Genomic DNA, 20994 nt, shown 5'->3' with positions numbered 1-20994 from the left:
ACACAGTCACGGCAATATCCTGCTTCGCTGGCTTCTGAGTGAAAGACAAATATACTGTATGCCGAACCTACTCTTACCGTTCCTCTGCTGCATCGTTGTGTGAAAGAGCCTCTTGTCTTTGTCTCTGACCGACCTCGCGCCACCCCCCATCTTCCTTTTCTGACACCACTCAACACCATTGGTTATCTCTCACCTTGAGGCTTCTTGTTATGACTGTACTGTAATGAAGGCCATTGATTCCATCGATTTTCCACTCGCTGCCAGTTGGGTTTGAGAGAGCATTAATGGGATTTTACACGGCTGATGTTGTACCCTATTTTGTTTACTTTCCACTAGACCAGGTGTTTTCAAGCCTTTTCACCACTTGCAGTGTAGAATCCCATAATCCCAATGCCAATTAATCTACCACTTGTACACCTAAATGCTGGTTTGATTTTAAAAAGTTGTAATGTTATAATAGCAAATTAATATATATTTTTAGAAAAAGTCATATGGTGTCCTTGTCTTTTATATAAATGTTTGAACTCATAAATGCTTTTTAAAAATAATTATAAGAATCCTTGATTACAATCAAATTAAATTTACCTTATTTGCACCTCAAGAAGTGTTTAAACTAAGGAAAGATGACACCATTAAAGAGAAACACAAACATTTAAAAAGTCACAGACGCCACAAAATGTCTTGACAGGATACCAGTAAGTACAGGTAACTCACACATAGCCCAAAAATTATTTTGCTCTTATTACACCATTAAAGAAATAAGTCCAGACAGGAATGGCCAAATAAGGTCAGATTTATGACGCGATTAAAAATAAACTCATCCATAATGACAAGTCAGAGAAAAGGGTTTATCACAAATTTTGTATATAAGCCTCATTGTGCTTCAGTCTCTCCTGGGAGATGCGAAAGAATTTGTTCTTTTGCCTTTTAGAATAATTTTTTTGTGAGCAGACCAACTTGAACTCCAGCGTCTTTTTCCTGTTAAGACTTCTTTTCTGCACCAAGGAAATTTTGACTTTGTAAAAACTGTGCCAAATTTTTGACACCCAAGAAACTTTGGCTGTTTGTATTGAAAACTGCTGCATAATTTGAATTAAAAGGCGAGTTTGCAGTTTAAAAAACAAAACAAAACCCTTTTTGTCATATATGTTAAAACTGTCTGACCTGACAGTAGAATGTTAATAAAATTATCATTTAAAAAATCATCCCTCTCTGGCCCCATCCAATGCCTCTAATTGAATTTTAATCATTACATTGTTTTTTTTACAACTGGGCACAACACAACAAGAATAGCCAATCAGAGACTTTAGAGCTAGCAGGCGTGACAGAATAATCTGTCAATCTTTTGCTCACGCCACACAGCAGCCTTGTGCAAAAGGATACTAATTTTGGTTCTTGACTGGATTATTTCACTCCGGTTAGCAGCAAAAGTTAAAAAGAAGGAAATGGACAGCACGCTCCTTCAAATCAAGGGTTAACATATACAATATAACGGTGGTGTCCTTTACGGGAAAACCCGCACATTGGTGGGGTTGGAAATTACCACCGGCACAGATGTACGAACGAACGGTGACGTCACCGTTCTCACCGGGTCGTCAGGTAAATTGATCATCACTCTTATGTTTTTAATTGATTGTACATTCCCCCCAAAAAGCCACCAAACATTTTGTGTTTGGCAAGCACGATAGTGAGTAGGGGGTGTTTCTTTGGGCAGAGATGCGAGGGTGGGGAGTGAGTGAGGGTACATTCAAATCATGCTAGCGGTTTGAAAACTGCATACTCTCTCTTTAAGATGTGGACTTCCTCAGTTGACCCCTACTTCCCCAGTTTCTCAGTTTGAAAACCACTGTACTAGACACTGAAACAAACTAAACCTAAACAAAAAAATCGCTTGTTTAGACATTCCAACCCTTCTTAGCTTGCATTTTTTAAAAATCTTTAAATATGCTCACAACGTTGATCCTTTGTGGTTAAATTAATCCCACAAATCAATGTAATCCCTTCACTTGTGTGGCTCTTAAAACAGTGACTGTGATTAGTGCATTGCTGCCAACTACTGTGCCAGGTTGCATCTCGTCAGCTTCGTGCAAATGTGTGTGCGTGTGTGTGTGTGCGCGCGCGCGTGTTTGTGTGAGTGTGGGTTTACCTTCTGCGAGAGGTAGAAGGCGGCAATGCCCAGGGGCCAGAAGCAGCAGAGCATGGAGAAGAAGGCGAGGCCCAGGTAGTCCTGAGGGATCATCAGGGGGAAGTTGCTCTCGCTGTCGGTATCACTGAAGTCTTCCATGGATGAATCCTGAGGGTGGGAGTGGACACAGTCGGGAGGTCAGAAAGGACGCTTTTGTGCACTGGTCAGTTTACAGTGTTAGGGCTCCCTGGATTCTGCGGTGTGCCTTTTATACACCTTTTACCTTTTCTGTATGCCCTAAATTTATATACTTAACCCCTTTATAGAGAATTTATTGAAATTGTTGGAAGTTCAAAATGTCAGCCCTAGACCATTCAAGTGGAGTTTACCAATCCCCAAAATTGGAACAATTTGGCATTTGACCAAATATTCTACCTCCAAAGTCAAACAATGAATGTGGTTGGATGTTTGGTGGTGGTCGTAGGTGCAGAATGGCAGCCACGAGGGCAGCTGCGGACAAGTAGCTTTCTACCACCAGGTGTGACTGTGTACAATAATGCCTTTTCAATAGTTTTCCATGGTATGCCTCTGCGATAGATGTTATTTCTGCTCTAAAAGAGGCCTCGAAGCAAAAGAAGCCTGGTCGGCGTTCATGTCTGCGGCAAAACTTCGCTGGTGCTATGTGACTGAATGAGGTCATGTGAGTGAATGAGGTTAGCCCGGACGAGCTCTGACAGGTCACTCATGACTCACGCATCATTAGCAAGCGAGGACTTATTCAATCGGACTTCCTGTACGCCTCACTTTAATGCGTGAATACATGTTTGCAAATTATGGACCTGCAGCTGTACCGATTTTTTTAATTTTTTTTTTTTTTTAAATGTGAGACCCCAGATGTGACATAACAAAAATGGCCATGATTGTGCTTCTTGCTCTTATACAGGGTGTCCACAAAAAATGCAATCATTCTTTGCCCATTACTGTGAATCTCCAAGGCCGAGCTCTGCCGCGAATCGCGAAAATCTGTGATTAATTGACACCCATCCAAAAAGGTTTGTAATTGCCTATAGATGTCACAAGATGGCGGGAAAGCACTTTTTTTTTATTAGACATAACTATGGCCTGACAAAATGAAAATCCTCCCGTCAGTTCAACATAAGGCCACCACACACAGCGCGACGTGGTCCAACCTGACTAGGATGGCCCGTTGCAATAAGGTGGACAGTTTCCGACTCACATCCACGCATTGAGCGATTTAGCGACATGGTGTGAGGGAAAAGTGCAACACTGCATCTGGTTTTGAGGCTCCACATTTTATAGATTATAATCACTTTTATTAAACCATAAAAATGTAGCCTGACTGTCAAGGAAGAAGCAACTTGGCACAAAGAGATTAAGTGGGCGAAAACAAAGTAGCCAAGTGTGGTTATATTGAGAGGCTGCCTTGCCCCCATTCACTGATTGTACCCGGTGCACCATTGCTGTCGGCCACTCGTGAACATATTGCCAAACCCTGCACACTGCACAAGAGTTCAGCCGGGTTCGGTGGTGGTGTTCGGTGTGGGGTGGGCTTTAGGTGCTTGGCACCAAGGTGCCACCAGATGACACAAAGCAATATTTGTATATGAGACATGGCTTTAGTTACCACATCTGCCTCACACTTCTGAGGACCCGGGTTAAAATCTGGCCTCGCCTGTGTGGAGTTCGTTTGCATGTTCTCCCCGTGCCTGTGTGGGTTTTACTCCCGTTTCCTCCCACATCCCAAAAACATGCATGGTAGGTTAATTGACGACTCTAATTGCCTGTAGGTGTGAATGTGAGTGTGAATGGTTGTTTGTTTACATGTACCCTGCGATTGGCTGGCAGGGTGTCTCTTGCCCAGAGTCAGCCGGGATAGGCGCCAGCACACCCGCAACCTTACTGAGGATAGGCAGTATGGAAAATGGATGGATGGACACTGCTTTGGCGTGAGCACAAAAAAAACAACTATTAGGTCAGTTTTTCAGCAAATAATGGAGGATAGGTTAATCTGTGAGAATAGACGAATTCGCGAATGCCGAACCACGGCTATACAGCGGTCACTGTCCTCATAATTATTTTTTTTCTTGCAGTGTAAATAACCCTAAATAATTTCAAATGCCTGATTAATTTTTGAAATTTGTCATAAAGGGTACTGGAAGTATTAAAATAAATCTTCTTCTTTTCCTTTCGGCTTGTCCCGTTAGGGGTCGCCACAGCGCGTCATCCTTTTCCATGAGAGCCTATCTCCTGCATCCTCCTCTCGAACACCAACTGCCAACATGTCTTCCCTCACGACATCCATCAACCTTCTCTTTGGTCTTCCTCTAGCTCTCTTGCCTGGCAGCTCCATCCTCATCATCCTTCTACCAATATACTCACTCTCTCTCCTCTGGACGTGTCCAAACCATTGAAGTCTGCTCTCTCTAACTTTGTCTCCAAAACATCGAACCTTGGCTGTCCCTCTGATGAGCTCATTTCTAATTTTATCCAACCTGGTCACTCCGAGAGCGAACCTCAACATCTTCATTTCCGCCACCTCCAGCTCTGCTTCCTGTTTTCTCTTCAGTGCCACTGTCTCTAATCCATACATCATGGCTGGCCTCACCACTGTTTTATAAACTTTGCCCTTCATCCTAGCAGAGACTCTTCTGTCACATAACACACCTGACACCTTCCTCCACCCGTTCCAACCTGCTTGGACCCGTTTCTTCACTTCCTGACCACACTCACCATTGCTCTGGACGGTTGACCCCAAGTATTTAAAGTCCTCTACCCTTGCCATCTCTTCTCCCTGTAGCCTCATTTTTCCCCCACCACCCCTCTCATTCATGCACATATATTCTGTTTTACTTCGGCTAATCTTCATTCCTCTTCTTTCCAGTGCATGCCTCCATCTTTCTAACTGTTCCTCCAGCTGCTCCCTGCTTTCACTGCAGATCACAATGTCATCTGCAAACATCATGGTCCACGGGGATTCCAGTCTAACCTCATCTGTCAGCCTATCCATCACCACTGCAAAAAGGAAGGGGCTCAGGGCTGATCCCTGATGCAGTCCCACGTCCACCTTAAATTCTTCTGTCACACCGACAGCACACCTCACCGCTGTTCTGCTGCCCTCGTACATGTCCTGTATTATTCTAACATACTTCTCTGCCACTCCAGACGTCCGCATGCAGTACCACAGTTCCTCTCTGGGTACTCTGTCATAGGCTTTCTCTAGATCTACAAAGACACAATGTAGCTCCTTCTGACCTTCTCTGTACTTTTCCATCAACATCCTCAAGGCAAATAATGCATCTGTGGTACTCTTTCTAGGCATGAAACCATACTGTTGCTCGCAAATACTCACTTCTGTCCTGAGTCTAGCCTCCACTACTCTTTCCCATAACTTCATTGTGTGGCTCATCAACTTTATTCCTCTATAGTTGCCACAGCTCTGCACATCACCTTTGTTCTTAAAAATGGGCACCAGTACACTTTTCCTCCATTCCTCAGGCATCTTCTCACGCACTAGAATTCTATTGAACAAGCTGGTCAAAAACTCCACAGCCACCTCTCCTAGATGCTTCCATACCTCCACAGGAATGTCATCAGGACCAACTGCCTTTCCATTTTTCATTCTCTTTAATGCCTTTCTAACTTCCCCCTTACTAATCATTGCCACTTCCTGGTCCACCACACTTGCCTCTTCTACTCTCCCTTCTCTATCATTTTCCTCATTCATCAACTCCTCGAAGTATTCTTTCCATCTACCTAGCACACTGCTGGCACCAGTCAACATATTTCCATCTCTATCCTTAATCACCCTAACCTGCTGCACATCCTTCCCATCTCTATCCCTCTGTCTGGCCAGCCTGTATAGATCCTTTTCTCCTTCTTTAGTGTCCAACCTGCCATACATGTCATCATATGCCTCTTGTTTTGCCTTTGCCACCTCTACCTTTGCCCTGTGTCGCATCTCAATGTATTCCTTTCGCCTCTCCTCGGTCCTCTCAGTGTCCCACTTCTTCTTAGCTAACCGTTTTCCTTGTATGATTTCCTGTACTGTGAGGTTCCACCACCAAGTCTCCTTCTCTCCTTTCCTGCCAGAAGATACACCAAGTACTCTCCTGCCTGCTTCTCTGATCACCTTGGCTGCAGTGGTCCAGTCTTCTGGAAGCTCTTCCCGTCCACCGAGAGCCTGTATCACCTCTTCCCGAAAAGCTGCACAACACTCGTCCTGTCTCAGCTTCCACCACATGGTTCTCTTCTCTGCCTTTGTCTTCCTAATTTTCCTCCCCACCACCAGAGTCATCTTACACACCACCATCCTATGCTGTCTAGCCACACTCTCCCCTACCACTACCTTACAGTTGGTAACCTCCTTCAGATTACATCGTCTGCACAAGATGTAATCCACCTGTGTGCTTCTACCTCCGCTCTTGTAGGTCACCCTATGTTCGTGCCTCTTCTGGAAAAAAGTGTTCACTACAGTCATTTGCATCCTTGTTGCAAAGTCTACCACCATCTGTCCTTCCAAGTTCCTTTCCTGGATACCGTACTTACCCATCACTTCTTCATCACCCTTATTACCTTCACCAACATGTCCATTACAATCTGCACCAATTACGACTCTCTCTCTGTCTGGGATGCTCAGAACTACATCATCTAGCTCCTTCCAGAATTTCTCTTTCACCTCTAGGTCACATCCTACCTGTGGGGCATAGCCACTAATCACATTACACATAACACCCTCAATTTAAAATTTCAGCCTCATCACTCGATCTGATACTCTTTTCACCTCCAAGACATTCTTAGCCAACTCTTCTTTTAAAATAACCCCGACTCAATTTCTCTTCCCATCTACACCATGATAAAATAATTTAAACCCTGCCCCTAAACATCTAGCCTTACTGCCTTTCCACCTGGTCTCCTGGACACACAATATATCAACCTTTCTCCTAATCCTCATGTCAACCAACTCCCGAGATTTTCCTGTCATAGTCCCAACATTCAAAGTCCCCACATTCAGTTCTAGGCTCTGTGTTTTCCTCTTCTCTTTCTGCCGAAGAACCCGCTTTCCACCTCTTCTTCTTCTTCTTCTTTGACTTCGACTTCGACCCACAGTAGCTGAATTTCCAACAGCGCCCTGCAGGTTGACGGCGCCGGTGGCGGACGTTGTTAACCCGGGCCACGACCGATCCGGTATGGAATTCTTTGGATGAACGCTCATATTTGTTTGGCAAGGTTTTAAGCCGGATGCCCTTCCTGACGCAACCCTCTGCATTTATCCGGGCTTGGGACCGGCCTACAGTTTGCACTAACTTGTGCCCCCCATAGGGCTGCATTCGGAAGTATTAAAATAAATAATAAATAAATAAATACATTATAATTAGCATCTAATTCCTGACCTCATGCCAATTGATCCTTTTATGAGGCTATCTTAAAGATTAGGTTTATGCCACAAACCAGCAACATTCAATGAGTCGGGGGGGGAAAAGTTAAAAGACAATGTCTCGCAAAGCTGCAATGCTGTCAAATCCGTTGGTCTGCATTATTAGCTCTGTTTGGAAAAGGATGGAAACCAGTTTGAACATTTGCGAATGCAGGAATAAGTAGATTAGACTCGGGGTAGAAGACTAATGTTTCATGCCATTAAATTATCTAAAATATTTTATTTTATTTAACTCATGCGACTTGTATCTGTCAATAAACACCTAAATTAACATGAAATATACTGTTTGTGTAAAAAAAAATGTTTTTGGGACACCCAGGAGTGCGTGGTGTACTGGAGATAACCAGCACAGAGCACCACACACAACCATTTCTCCACAGACGAGGAGGAAAACTCACTCTTCTTAACACAGCCCTGGATAATCTGTCAGACATGTCCGAGATTCGAGTCTTTGCGGACTTTGATTTTAAGGAAGGAATGCTCAAATTAGACCAGAGTTTTGGTATGTGTGATAAAGATACAAGAGCTGTATGGGGGGAAAAAAAACAAAACAAAGCATCTTTACAAAGATAATCGTGCTCATGCTTGAAGTATAAATAATGCGATTTTGTGCTTGGGTTGTTCCTGTCCGCTTTTATTCCCCGCCATTTTCTTTGCGAAATGTTTGGGCTTTGCAGAGTGCAATGAAGGAGAAGAAGATGCCGTGTTGCCTTTGAGGTCACGATGAGGTTTCCTTCCGCACTTTTTCACATGACTGCACCGTCGCAAGAATTCCAAATGAGCTTTTTGTCTGTCCTTGAGGAGTAAAACTCTTTTGACAAAATGTTTAGGCAGTGCGTGTAAAAACGAATGTTAAAATAGCCCATTATGGGATACTGACATAAGTTTTCATCTGCATTCCTCTTGGTATTTATGTTCCTTGTAACAGCGTCATGGACTGTTGGAACAGAGCTGTCATCCTACAATCGTTACCTGCGCTGAGTTTCATGCAATGTGACTCCTTCACAGCTTTGGCTTGCCGCTGTCCCCAAAATACTTTGCTCACGTCTATTAATAAGTCGAGAGACGCTTGTGCTTATAATGCAGTTATCCTCCTCACAGCAGCAGTAGCAGAGGATGTGTCACATTTAAATGATGTGATTAAAAATTGCTCGGCCTCTTAAACACAATTTCCACTCTAAGTAACATCTGGGTTTTCTAATGGAGACTTCTACACTATTAGATCTTGCCTGCCTTATAATGCTACAGTTGAGGCTCATGGAAGGTAGGATACATCACACTTAAAAGGGGACATTACAGAAAATCAACTTTTGCGGGGTGGTGATGTGTACATGTGCCACATACACGCAGTGTTCTCAAAGTTTTGGGCCCCAAGGACCCCTTGCAGATGAGAAATATTTCCAACGACCATCTCCTAATCCTAACAGCAATTAAACAAAACTGCTACATGTACCCCTAAATGGATTTTTATACTGTCTCTAATAATACGCTCTTTGTTCAAAAGGAAATGACTTTATTAATATTAGTTTTTAATTGGTCCAAAGCTAAGGTATTAAAGAGAAATTAGCTTCTAATATTTGTTTTATTGGCACGCCAGTCATCATATGATATGACATAATAATTTACAGTGGATCCCCGCTATTTGTGGTAGATAGGGACCGGACCTGACAGCGAATAGCGCAAATATATATATATGATTTGTTTTCGGGATTGGTTTCCCTGCCCTCCCCCCCCCCAAAAAAAAGATTTATTTTTTTTTTAAATCAGCAAATAGGTGAAGTAAGTGGGGGTCCGCTATATTTGAAATTATTTACAGGACCCCCAATATGTTGTGCAGGGATCCCAGTTTAAGAACCACTGCTTTAATCTATCAAGCAGACAGACATGGAGCATTCAGGCAAGGCGGTGACTTGACTTACGTCCGAGTCAGGGAGCAGGTCGTCTTCGTCGTCCATGCTGTAGGAGGCGCTGTAAAAGTCACCGTGCGCCTCAGATAGAAGTTTACGCTCCAGCGTGGATCCGGGGCCGATGTCTACAAAGGTGGTCTCCAGGTAGTCCTTGCCGAGCAGCGATTCGCCGTGGCTCCAGATGGGCGCAGCTGGGTAGAAGGACTCAAAGGTGCGAGGCAAGGAACACGGATCCAGAAGCTGATGTGGCTGCTGAACATCCGGAGGGTGTCCGCAGTAGCCCCTCCACGCCAGGGGAGGGTAGGCCATGTCCTCCTCACACTTGACCAGCATTCCTTTGAAGACTCCCCCAGGAGTCGGTCCTGATGGCGGCTCCGGGCTTCGCCCCAGTAGAGGGTGCTCCAGCTCATCGCGGTTCTCCATCACTGGCTTTGTCTGGCATCCACACACAAAATGTAATCTACAAAATTGTAATGGCTTCCCCGAGGAGTGCACAATGGGATTAAATGCTTTGCCGGCTGCTAGTGTTTCAGCGATAATCCATCTTTAATCCAATTCTATGATTTCTCTCTTGGTAAAAGCTCAGCTGCCGAAGACAATGACACACGTTACATCCCTCGTCCCCTGCAGGTTATGGCTCAAGAATCCCAAAGCCTCTGATCTTCAAGTGTTTGCTTTTCTAGTTTACCTCTCCTTTCTGTTAATGGATAACCAATGAAAAGCCCTTTCAGGAACTCCCGGAACAATCCAATCCTAACGGAGCAAAAATTTGATAATGGTTCCCAGGTCACTGGTAGTCTAGTCCGTGTGGGATTGCTTCCCACTCAGTTGCTGTGGATGGCTGTCTTTCTATCACTTCACATGTGGCCTGCTATTGCAGGGGGTTAGAAAAGTTCTTGGTGGAAATGGCAGTTGAAGAAAGCTGTAGTGATTTCAAAAGTAGAGCTTTGTCATCAGACGCTGCCTGGCGACCAGTCTGGGGTGTAGGATTATATCATTAATTCTTCCCGTCAAGGATTAGAAAAAAGTTCTGGGTGGAATTAACAGTTTTGGGTGTAAATTAGACTTTGGGAATCAGAAACTAACAGATAAGAGCTGACTTGATTTCGATGCTCAGATTTGTTTGTCTGTCTCTTTGTGCCCTGCAATTGACTGGTGACCAGTCCAGGGTGTAGGATTTATACATGTATGCTTCCCATCAGGGATTCTAAAAAAGGTTCTGGTGTGGAAACAGTTGTGCAATGACCAGAAACTAATGTAAAAGACTCAGAAGCTGTTGTTGTTTGAGGTGTCTGGGTGGTGACTGGTAACCCATACAGGATGTGTGATTATCTCATCAATCATCCTGTCAAAGATTAGGAAAAAAGTTAAAGATGGAAGTGACAGTTGTGGAATGATCGTAAAACTTCCATGATCGTAAAGTACCAATCCTTCCAGTCCAGTGTTAGAAAAAGAGTTCTGGATGGTAATGAGAGCTGAAGACTAAAGTGACAGATAAGCGTTCATGATTTCAAGATCCGGGTTTGTTGTCTGTCTCTATCTGTTCTGCGACTGACTGGCAACCAATGCAGCATTTAGGAATTTCACATCAATCATTCCCGTCAAGGATCATAAAAAAGGATCTGGGTGTAAATGACGGTTGAGGAATGACTGTCAACGAATGGATAGCACTAAGTAGCAGTCTTGATTGAAATGCTCAGGTTTTTTGTGTCTCTATCTCTATGAAACCTGTTATTGAGCAGTGACCAATCCAGGGTGTAGAAACATCACATCAAACCTTCTTGTCAATAATTGGAAGAAAGGTTCTGTTTGGAAATAAGAGGAATGATGGTATTCTTGGTTCGTTGTCATCTGCCTTATGCCCAAAGTCAGCTGGGAGAGACTCCTGCTTTCTTGTGACCCTGAACAGAATGATCAGAAGAAAATGGGTGGATTGATGGTGTGTTTTTCAGATGGCTGCACTGATAATGGGTGCGTGTTGATTATGCCCAAATATCAGTCAAACTAGTGGCACCATGGGCAGATTGGGGCCATATTGGATGCCAGTTAATCTGAAAAAGCAATGAGGCTCCAGAAATAGAATCCTCCGGTGCGCGTCGGCAGGTCAGCCAGCCCGCCGGCAAGCAGCGTCAACCACTGCACTGCGTCATGATGAAGAAATCAAAGAGCCGCCGTGTTGATTTACAGTACGCTGGCTTTGCTGCCAGCCTGAACTCCTCCTTTAATGTGGTCAGTCCAACTTCACAAGGTTTAAGTCGGGACAAATGGGGAGCGCCAGGCTCTTTATCCAGGCTGCCACGAGGAAGAGTAGGAGGAAGACGAGGTCTATTAAAGAGAAGCAACAAAGACATTTCAGTGTTAACGTTCCCTTGATCAAGAAACGATCGTCCTCCAGGAGCACACTGATCAACGCACATCAATAGTGGGCCTGTAGAACTATCATCAGTTCCTTTACAAACTTAGTCAATGAGAAGACTGCTGAGTGAAGTGTAAAAACCCGCAAAATCCCAAAGAAGCACTTGTGATGTTTTCTACATAAACTTTATATAAAGTGGACCTTTGGGTAAAACGGTACTTGCTCGGAGTTTAGAAAGTTAGTTTTCGGATCAATAAACTGGAACACTTACTTAGTTCAGCTTGATGTGTTCCCGACGTCCTCGAATAAAATCAGGAAGTGCTAAGCAGAGACACACACAAGAAGGAGTTATATAAAACAATATTTGAGAACATCAGCACAACAAGTCAGTCTAACCTTTAAATATGACAGCTTGTTTTGCTGATATATTCAAAATATGATACACCAGAATAGAAGGTAAATGGGGTATTAAATGCAATGTGAGTCATGAATACGTTCATGCAGATATATGTATACATGAGTGATGACCATATGATTGATAGATGGCTGATGCAGGATTGATAGATACATGGTGATAACGGATGGATACCAGATGGATACATAAGCGATAGATGACCAATACAAGATGATCACTGATGGATTCACAATTGTTTCATGATGACACCTGATGGATACATGAGAAATGCAGTAATTGATTGATAGATAAGCTAATTTCTCATAAAGGATGCATAAATGATGATGCAGGATTGATGGTTGCATGGTGTATACATGATTGACAGATGACAATACAGGACTGATGGATACATGTTGGAAACTTGATAGATGCACGATGATACCCGATGGATAGATGCCAATACAGCACTGATCGATCCTTGTTACATAATAATGATCAAATCATAATAGATACAGGATGTAGTCATGTTACTTGATGCATACATGGCAGATACAGCGGCTAAAATAAGTATTTAACACGTCACCATTTCTCTCATTAAATATATTTCCAAAGGTGCTATTGACATGCAAACCCAAGTAATCCATACATACAAAGAAAGTAGAACAAATAAGATTAGAAAATTAAGCGTAAGTGTAATAATGTGAAATGACACAGGAAAAAAGTAAGCCAACTGATATTTATTTCATACTTTGTACAAAAGCCTTTGTTTGCAATGACAGCTTCAAGACATGCATTGCATTGCTCTGGGGTGATTTTGGCCTACTCCTCCACACAAGCAGTCTTCAAATCTTGAAGGTTATGGACCTTGAGTTTCAGTTATTTCTATAGATTTTTTTATTGGATTCAAGTCAGGTGATTGGCTGGGCCATTCTAGCAGTTTTTTTTCTTCTTTGAAACCAATTGAGAGTTTCCTTGGCAGTATGTTTTGCATCATTATCCTGCTGAAATGTCCACCCTCATTTCATTTTCATCATCCTCGTAGATGCAAGCACATTTTTGTCAAGAATGTCTCTGTACATTTGCCCATTCATCCTTCCTTCAATAATGTGAAGTTTACCAGTACCATTTGTTGAAAAGCAGCCCCACACCATCATGTTCCCACCTCCGAACTTCACTGTTGGTATGGTGTTTTTAGGGTGATGTGCACTGCCATTTCTCCTCTGAATGTGGTTTGCATTATGGCATCCAAACAGTTAAATTTTGCTCTCATCTGACCAGACTATAGTCTCCCAGTATTTAAATGGCTTATCCAAATGTTGTTCAGCAAACTTTAAACGAGCTTTGACATGCTTTTTTTTCAGCAATTGGGGTCTTGCATGGTGAGCATGCATACAGGCCATGGTGGCAGAGTGCATTACTCACTGTTTTCCTTGTGACAACAGTACCTGGTAGTTCCAGGTCTTTTTGAAGCTCTCCACACGTGGTCCTTGGCTCCACGTACACCTTGAACTGGTTGCCAGCCAATCGCAGGGCACATACAAACAGACAACCATTCGCACTCACAGTCACACCTACGGGCAATTTAGAGTCTCCAATTTATGCATGTTTTTGGGATGTCGGAGGAAACCGGAGTGCCCGGAGAAAACCCACGCAGGCACGGGGAGAACATGCAAACTCCACACTGTCGGGGCCGGGGATTGAACCCGGGTCCTCCGAACTGTGAGGCTGACGCTCTAACCAGTCGTCCACCGTGCCGCCTGTTCCCAACATCTGGTGGAATTTTCAGGTCAATAGCACCTTTGGAAGTACATTTAGTGAGAAAAATGGTGATGTGTGAAATACTTATTTCAGGCACTGTACATGACTGATACAGAGTGATCCCTGATGGACACATGATTTATTATTGATAGATGACCGATACAGGATTGAGTGATATGAATACATGACAATACCAAATGGTTACATTATGGTACCTGATTGTTACCTAATGGATACATGATAGATATGTGATGGTACATAATTGATATTGAACAGATGCTGATTGATTGAATGATACATGATAGATACGTGATGGAGACATGATGGATGCACGTTGATAGATGCCTGATACAGGATTTATAGATACATGGCGATACCTGTTGGACACAAAATGTCTGATGGACATGATAGACACATGATGATACTGGATGGATACATGACTGATAGATGACAATACAGAATTGATAGAGACATGGTGATACCTGATGGATACATGATGATACATGTTAGACACATAATAGACACATGATGATACTGGATGGCTGCAGGACTGATACATTATCGTCAAATGATCGGCACCAGATCGATACTTGATGAAGACATGATCGATATAGGATAATACGTGACCAATTGATGACCAATACCAGATACATGGTGATACATGATAGATACATGGTATATGCATAGTTGATACGTTTGTAGTTGTTTCTGCATTCATATTTTTAGATTTAAAACTACACTGCAACTATGTTTACTTAATGATACATTTTTACTTTTTGTATCATAGGATTTAACAATATTCTACAATAGTTGCTTAGCAACAAGAGGAGGTGATGTTCTCATGTTATGGAGAAGATGCTGCAGTGTTGCGGTGAAGCTTGAATGCAATCAATAGCACGTTTCATTGCGCCACTAGGGAGAGGAAGAAGAACATGTGATTGCATCATCAAGCATCTTTCACTGTTCTTGCACATCACTTGCGCTCATTGAGTCCATGCTTCCTGTTCCCCCATCCACACACAAACACATTCACACTCCCAATCACTGCATCGTCATTCCAGTAGCAATGCACTCAGCTTATTACAACCGCCCACCTCCTCGTCCTCCTCATCTTCTTCTTTGGATTCTGCAACACTAATAAAACTGCTCTGAGGGAGGTGACAAGGACTCAGCCACAAATCACCAATGATGTGTAACAACAGCACCCACTTCCCCCTTCGACTCACCTCCGTGCTGTTATTCAATCAGGATAATGCGTGTTTTAACTAGGAGGCTGGGATGACACAGTGCAGTATATTGCTGTCGCTATTTATCATATCGTCGTCTCACTGTGTACAGTATAGATACACCAACAATGCCTCCACAGTTACATAGCTACCGTAATGCATCACTAGTGATTTTATTGATTATTGCAAAACCCATGTATTGATTTGGTAACTTCCATTGATAAAGAATTAATAGAGTCATTATGATACCTGATGGATAAATGGTTGATAAAGTATATCATGATACCTGTTAGATACATGACCGATAGAGGATTGGTTGATGCATAATGGCTATGTGATTGATAGATCATTGATACAGAATTGATCAATACTGTTGATAATAGCCAATTGATATATGACCAATTCAGCATTGATAGATACTGTATATGTTGGTACATGATAATACGTGATGGATACATATTGATAACTACTGAATCCATGAGTGAGTGATAAAGGTTTGATAGATACCAGTACGTGATAATACTTGATGTATAAATAATAATACCTCTTGGATACATGACCGATACAGGACTAACTTAACCTAACTGACTTTATTTTATTTTTTTAAAGATTACCTAAAACAGGTGTTGTCAAACAAAGTTGTCTATTTTCAGGGGGGGGGGGGGGGAATTTCATAATCTTGCGATAACAAATTCATATTCTTTTTAGAAAAAAAACTTTGTTATGAGGACAAAATTGTTATTTTCCCCGAAAAGAAATTTGTGATCCTTATAAGAACATGGATGTATTTTGTGGGGTTAAAAAAAATCATAATCTTAAAAGAATAATGTGAGATTTAGCCAAGATAAAGTGATAATAATGTAAGTCAAAGTTTAACGAGAGAATTTTTTTTATTTTCCATCCATCCATCCATTTTCTACCGCTTATCCGGGTCGGGTCGTGGGAGCAGTAGCTTTAGCAGGGAAGCCCAGACTTCCCTCTCCCCAGCCACTTCATCCAGCTCTTCCGGGGGCATCCCGAGGCGTTCCCAGGCCAGCCGAAGGACGTAGGGTCGTCACCGGGTTCTCCTCCCGGTGGGACGTGCCCGGAACACCTCTCCAGGGAGGCATCCGAATCAGATGCCCCAGCCACCTCATCTGGCTCTTCTCGATGTGGAGGAGCAGCGACTCTACTCTGAGATCCTCCTCTGATGACCGAGCTTCTCACCCTATCTCTAAGGGAGAGCCCGGACACCCTGCGGAGGAAACTCATTTTGACCGCTTGTATCCGGGATCTTGTTCTTTCGGTCACGACCCACAACTCGTGACCATAGGTGAGGGTAGGAACGTAGATCGACCGGTAAATTGAGATCAAATGGATGGATGGATAATTTTCTTTCTTTCATTTCATTCACTCAGAGATTAAATCAAAGGGGCCGTTTCAGCTCCACTTATCCCCGCTGTGGCGTGTCTCCGAGGGAGTCCGCTCAGCTCCGATTGGGCAGGGTACAGGTACATGTGTTTACATTATCGCTTGCGATTTTCTGCATCCCGTCCATGGCTGCGCGTTTGTGTACAGGCTCAACTGGTTGACCAATTACCTCTAGCGCTTTGTATTGTGTGTGTGCTGAAACATATCGAGTGAGACTGCAGAGTGGCTGAAAATCAGACAAAGTCAGCAGCAGCAACAGCAATTTAGCTTCCTTTTCCTATTCTACCTACGGTTTGCCTCACTGTGGCTTGCAGAATCTGTTATATACATATTTTCCCATAGGAAATAGTCATCTTTTTGCCCTCATAAAAGCTTTATTAACAATACAGCCGGTGTTTATGTCAGTCGTTCTCAAAATGGGATCCCAAAGGGATCCACGAGTTGTAGCTTGGGGGTCTGAAAAATGATTTGCAATAATGATTTTTAAAATACATATCTACTTGTGTCAATAAAACAAACATAATATACCAATTATTCCTCCCTACCATAGCTTTGGGCCACTGAAAAGCTCTGATATGATTGTGACGCATCATCACATACAGTACATGTGATATCCTTGCATGAATAAAGTCTGCATGAATTCAAGTAGAATTTAGGTGCATTTTTTTCCAAGAATATAGTCCCAAAGACATGATTACCATAAAAAATTGTGTATATTATTGTGGGAATAAAGTACCAATAGTATTTTTTAAATTCCCTTGTTAAAATATAATCTTTTTTATGGGCGCCCCTGTTTATTTCAGCAAGACAATGCCAAACCACATTCTGCACGTGTTACAACAGTGTGGCTTCGTAGTAAAAGAGTCCCGGAACAAGACTGGCCTGCCTGCAGTTCAGACCTGTCTCCCATTGAAAATGTGTGGCACATTATGAAGCGTAAAATACGACAACGGAGACCCCGGACTGTTGAACAGCTGAAGCTGTGCATCAAGCAAGAATGGGAAAGAATTCCACCTACAAAGCTTCAACAATTAGTGTCCTCTGTTCCCAAACGTTTATTGAATGTTGTTAAAAGAAAAGGTGATGTAACACAGTGGTAAACATGACCTGACCCTGTTCCAGCTTTTTTGGAACGTGTTGCAGGCATAAAATTAATGTTAATGATTATTTGCTAAAAACAATCAAGTTTACCAGTTTGAACATTAAATATCTTGTCTTTGTAGTGTATTCAATTAAATATAGGTTGAACATGATTTGTATTTACCTTATAAATACAATACATTTGCATTTAATCTCAGATTGTTGAAATTTCTTTCAGAATTTAGGTAAATTCATATTTACCTATATTTATATACAACACAATTGATTCCTTATTTAAGTAGTTTTTGCAATTTTCCCGATATTTAAGCACAGTGTTAATGTTCAAACTGTGCATAATGTTGCAGTGGCTAAAACATTTTTGTTTCAATTCAGTGCAGATTTTTTTAAAGTTTTGAAGTACAGTACATTTCTAAATACAGTTCAGTATTTCACTTTTAAGTACTTTTCATCCCTTCATACCCAGTTCAGGGTGTACCCCGCCTCTCGCCTGGATTCAACTGGGATGGGATACAGCACGCCCACAATCCGAGTTAGGATAAGCGGGATGGAAAATGGATGGTTGCGTGGATGTACTTTTCATTTCATTTTTTTTACAGTGTAGTTGTATTTAACGTTAAATGATAATATGCATTGGATCTTTATAACGTGTATATAAAGGTTCACACTGTACATAATTGTTACAGTCAACATTTTTAATCCAACACAGTACATTTGTTACTTTTTATGTACTTTTTTTGAGTACAGTTAAGTTTTATTTGTACTTGTTTGTAATTGTACTTTTATGTGGAGTACATATTTGAATTGAATCATTAAGTACTACTTTTTTCCCGATATTTAAGCACAGTGTTGATGTTCAAACTGCGCATCATGTTAAAGTGGCTTACAAATATATTAAATATACTTATTCTTCTTTATTTTTTGATGAGCATTAGGCCTACTGTGTGCTACTATTTGTGCACGCCCACTTGTGTGTGCAAATGAGTCAATCGTGTCTCGCTGCCTCCTGCAGCTGTTTTTAACCCAGTTGGCATTAATCATCCGTGCTACTTGTGAACGTGCACGTTTGACTGTGATATCACTGTGCACGTACAAGCACACTTATACTACTATGTACGAAAAAGCGTGACAACAAGGCAAACATACCGTTTGCTGCATTTGTGTTATTGTTAAAACACAAACATACACACAATACTGTGTTACTCCATGGAGTTGACTTTTACCTTTGGGACCACAACTGTACAACAAAGTATTAGTGCGTTCTTTTAAAGGCATCAGTGTATGTCTATATACGAGCAGAGGGCGATATTCCAATGTCAATGCAATTTAATTCAGTAAATTGTAATTATGACGATAATGAGCTCGCAGTGCTGCGTTTGCCAGCTCGTCATTATTTGCGCACCCTATTTGCCGTGTGTGGATATACAGTATATGTATTTGAGTGTATATATGTACTGTACGTATGGCCGAGTTGTTAGCACATCTGCCTCATAGTTATGGGGTCACAGGTTCAAATCCAGCCTCCCTTTGTGGAGTTTGCATGTTCTCGCCGTGCCTGCGTGGGTTTTCTTCAGGTGCTCTGGTTTACTCCCACATCCCAAAAAACATGCGTGGTAGGTTGATTGAAGACTCTAAATTGCCCGTAGGTGTGAATGTGAGTGCAAATGGTTGTTTGTTTCTATGTGCCCTGCGATTGGCTGGCAACCAGTTCAGGGTGTACCCCGCCTCTCACCCAGAGTCAGCTGGGATAGGCTCCGGCACGCCTGGGACCCAAGTGAGGATAAGCGGTGTAGAAAATGGACGGATGGATGATCCATAGTCCAACAATAGTACCAATAATAAAAACTAATAATGTGAATTGAATAGAATTGTACATATTCAATTGATTGTCTACTGAGTTCCATTGCATATAATTAATAATAAAATAATAATTTAGAAAGTAATCACATGTATGGTACTCTCATAGGGCAATAAATACTGTATATAAACACTATAAAAGAAGATACCAATCAATCAATTCAAATGAATGTTGTGACGTTGCATGTGGTGAATCGATAACCCTGTCCTGTTGTCGCCTCACCTTCAGGTTGGAGTTTCGGCTTGTCTGTCCTCTCGATGAATCCTCAGCCATCGAAGGAGACAATCGGCCGCTCGTCCCAAATTGTTTTGCATCCACGCTGGTGCGCGCGGTAGGACGTCAGTGCTGCATCGGACTCCCTTCCCCCCCCCGCACGTCGTCTTCTTTCCCGTCATCCCCCTCCTCTCCTCCTGGCTCCTCCTCAATGGAGGGAGCATGGCGTTCCTCTCTCCTGACAGCCCAACTTCCCTGTGACCCTCTCTCTCTCTCTCTCTCTCTCTCTCTCTCAGTGTCTCTCAATATCTTTTAGCTTCCTTCAGGTTCCAGACACTGCAGCTCTCCTCCTCTGCTTTGCAGCTTCATGACCACTGGGTCCTAAAAGCCTTGAGTTTGAAGTGTGTGTGTATGTGTGTGTGTGTGTTTGGTGTTTCAATTACTGCAGTGGGCATAGAAACAAGCATGCTAAGTGAGGACATTTTGCCTTTTCTTACTTGTTTAAGAGGATTACACAGGTCAAGGCTTGATTTTGGGTTGGAATTAGGATTGGGGTTAAGACCAGACATGCTGCCGGGAGGGGCTTTAAGGTTAGCGTGTGTGTGTTGACACTAGAGCTTCTTTTTTGTCCTGGTTCTGGTTGCGTTGTTTATCATGTCTATCAAGTTTCAATGTTCAATTGAACTATTTTGCATACGTATGCATAAAAAGAGTTTCATATGGGCTCGATATTCGTAGACTGCGCAACATGAGCTGGAGCCCAAATGATGGCGCATCTTGATTTTCGTGCTGCGCGTGTCTTGCCTATTTGGCAGATCTGCACCAAGATGGGCGTACCGGCGCAATCAGGGACGTGTCCTTTGACATCTGCCTGGCACATGTGACAACTTGGTGACTGAAAGTCGATCTAAACTTACGCCTGCTCAGACCACGTCTAACTTTTTGGCACAAGGTAGACCGCTGGTCTAACGGGATTTTGGTGAATCTGATTCTCAATTTGTTGATCCCCTTATTATTATTGTTGTTATTATTCTTATTCATTCAGTCATTCATCTTCCGTTCCGCTTATCCTCACAAGGGTCGCGGGCGTGCTAGAGCCTATCCCGGGTATCTCCGGGCGAGAGGCGGGATACACCCTGAACTGGTCGCCAGCCAATCCCAGTGTTATTATTATAATCATTTTTATTATTTATT

General features: G+C 42.5%; 1 protein-coding gene across 1 annotated transcript in view; it reads right to left on the bottom strand.

Moving 5' to 3' along the window:
- The window catches only part of tmem91 (transmembrane protein 91), a 28685-nt gene extending 8740 nt beyond the window's left edge, over positions 1 to 19945 (bottom strand). The window contains exons 1-4 of the mRNA XM_061782511.1: positions 19810 to 19945; positions 12115 to 12164; positions 9500 to 11812; positions 2147 to 2293 (exon numbers count right to left, since the gene is read on the bottom strand). Coding sequence (XP_061638495.1) covers positions 2147 to 2293; positions 9500 to 9910 — 558 coding nt within the window. The 5' untranslated portion in view covers positions 9911 to 11812; positions 12115 to 12164; positions 19810 to 19945. The remainder of the gene's footprint in view (positions 1 to 2146; positions 2294 to 9499; positions 11813 to 12114; positions 12165 to 19809) is intronic.
- Between the last annotated feature and the right edge of the window lie 1049 nt (positions 19946 to 20994).

The sequence above is a fragment of the Phyllopteryx taeniolatus genome, chromosome 8, assembly GCF_024500385.1.
Source record: "Phyllopteryx taeniolatus isolate TA_2022b chromosome 8, UOR_Ptae_1.2, whole genome shotgun sequence".
NCBI classification, from domain to species: domain Eukaryota; kingdom Metazoa; phylum Chordata; class Actinopteri; order Syngnathiformes; family Syngnathidae; genus Phyllopteryx; species Phyllopteryx taeniolatus.
Note: the sequence above shows the minus strand (reverse complement) of the source record. Positions and strands in the feature narration are given on the sequence as shown.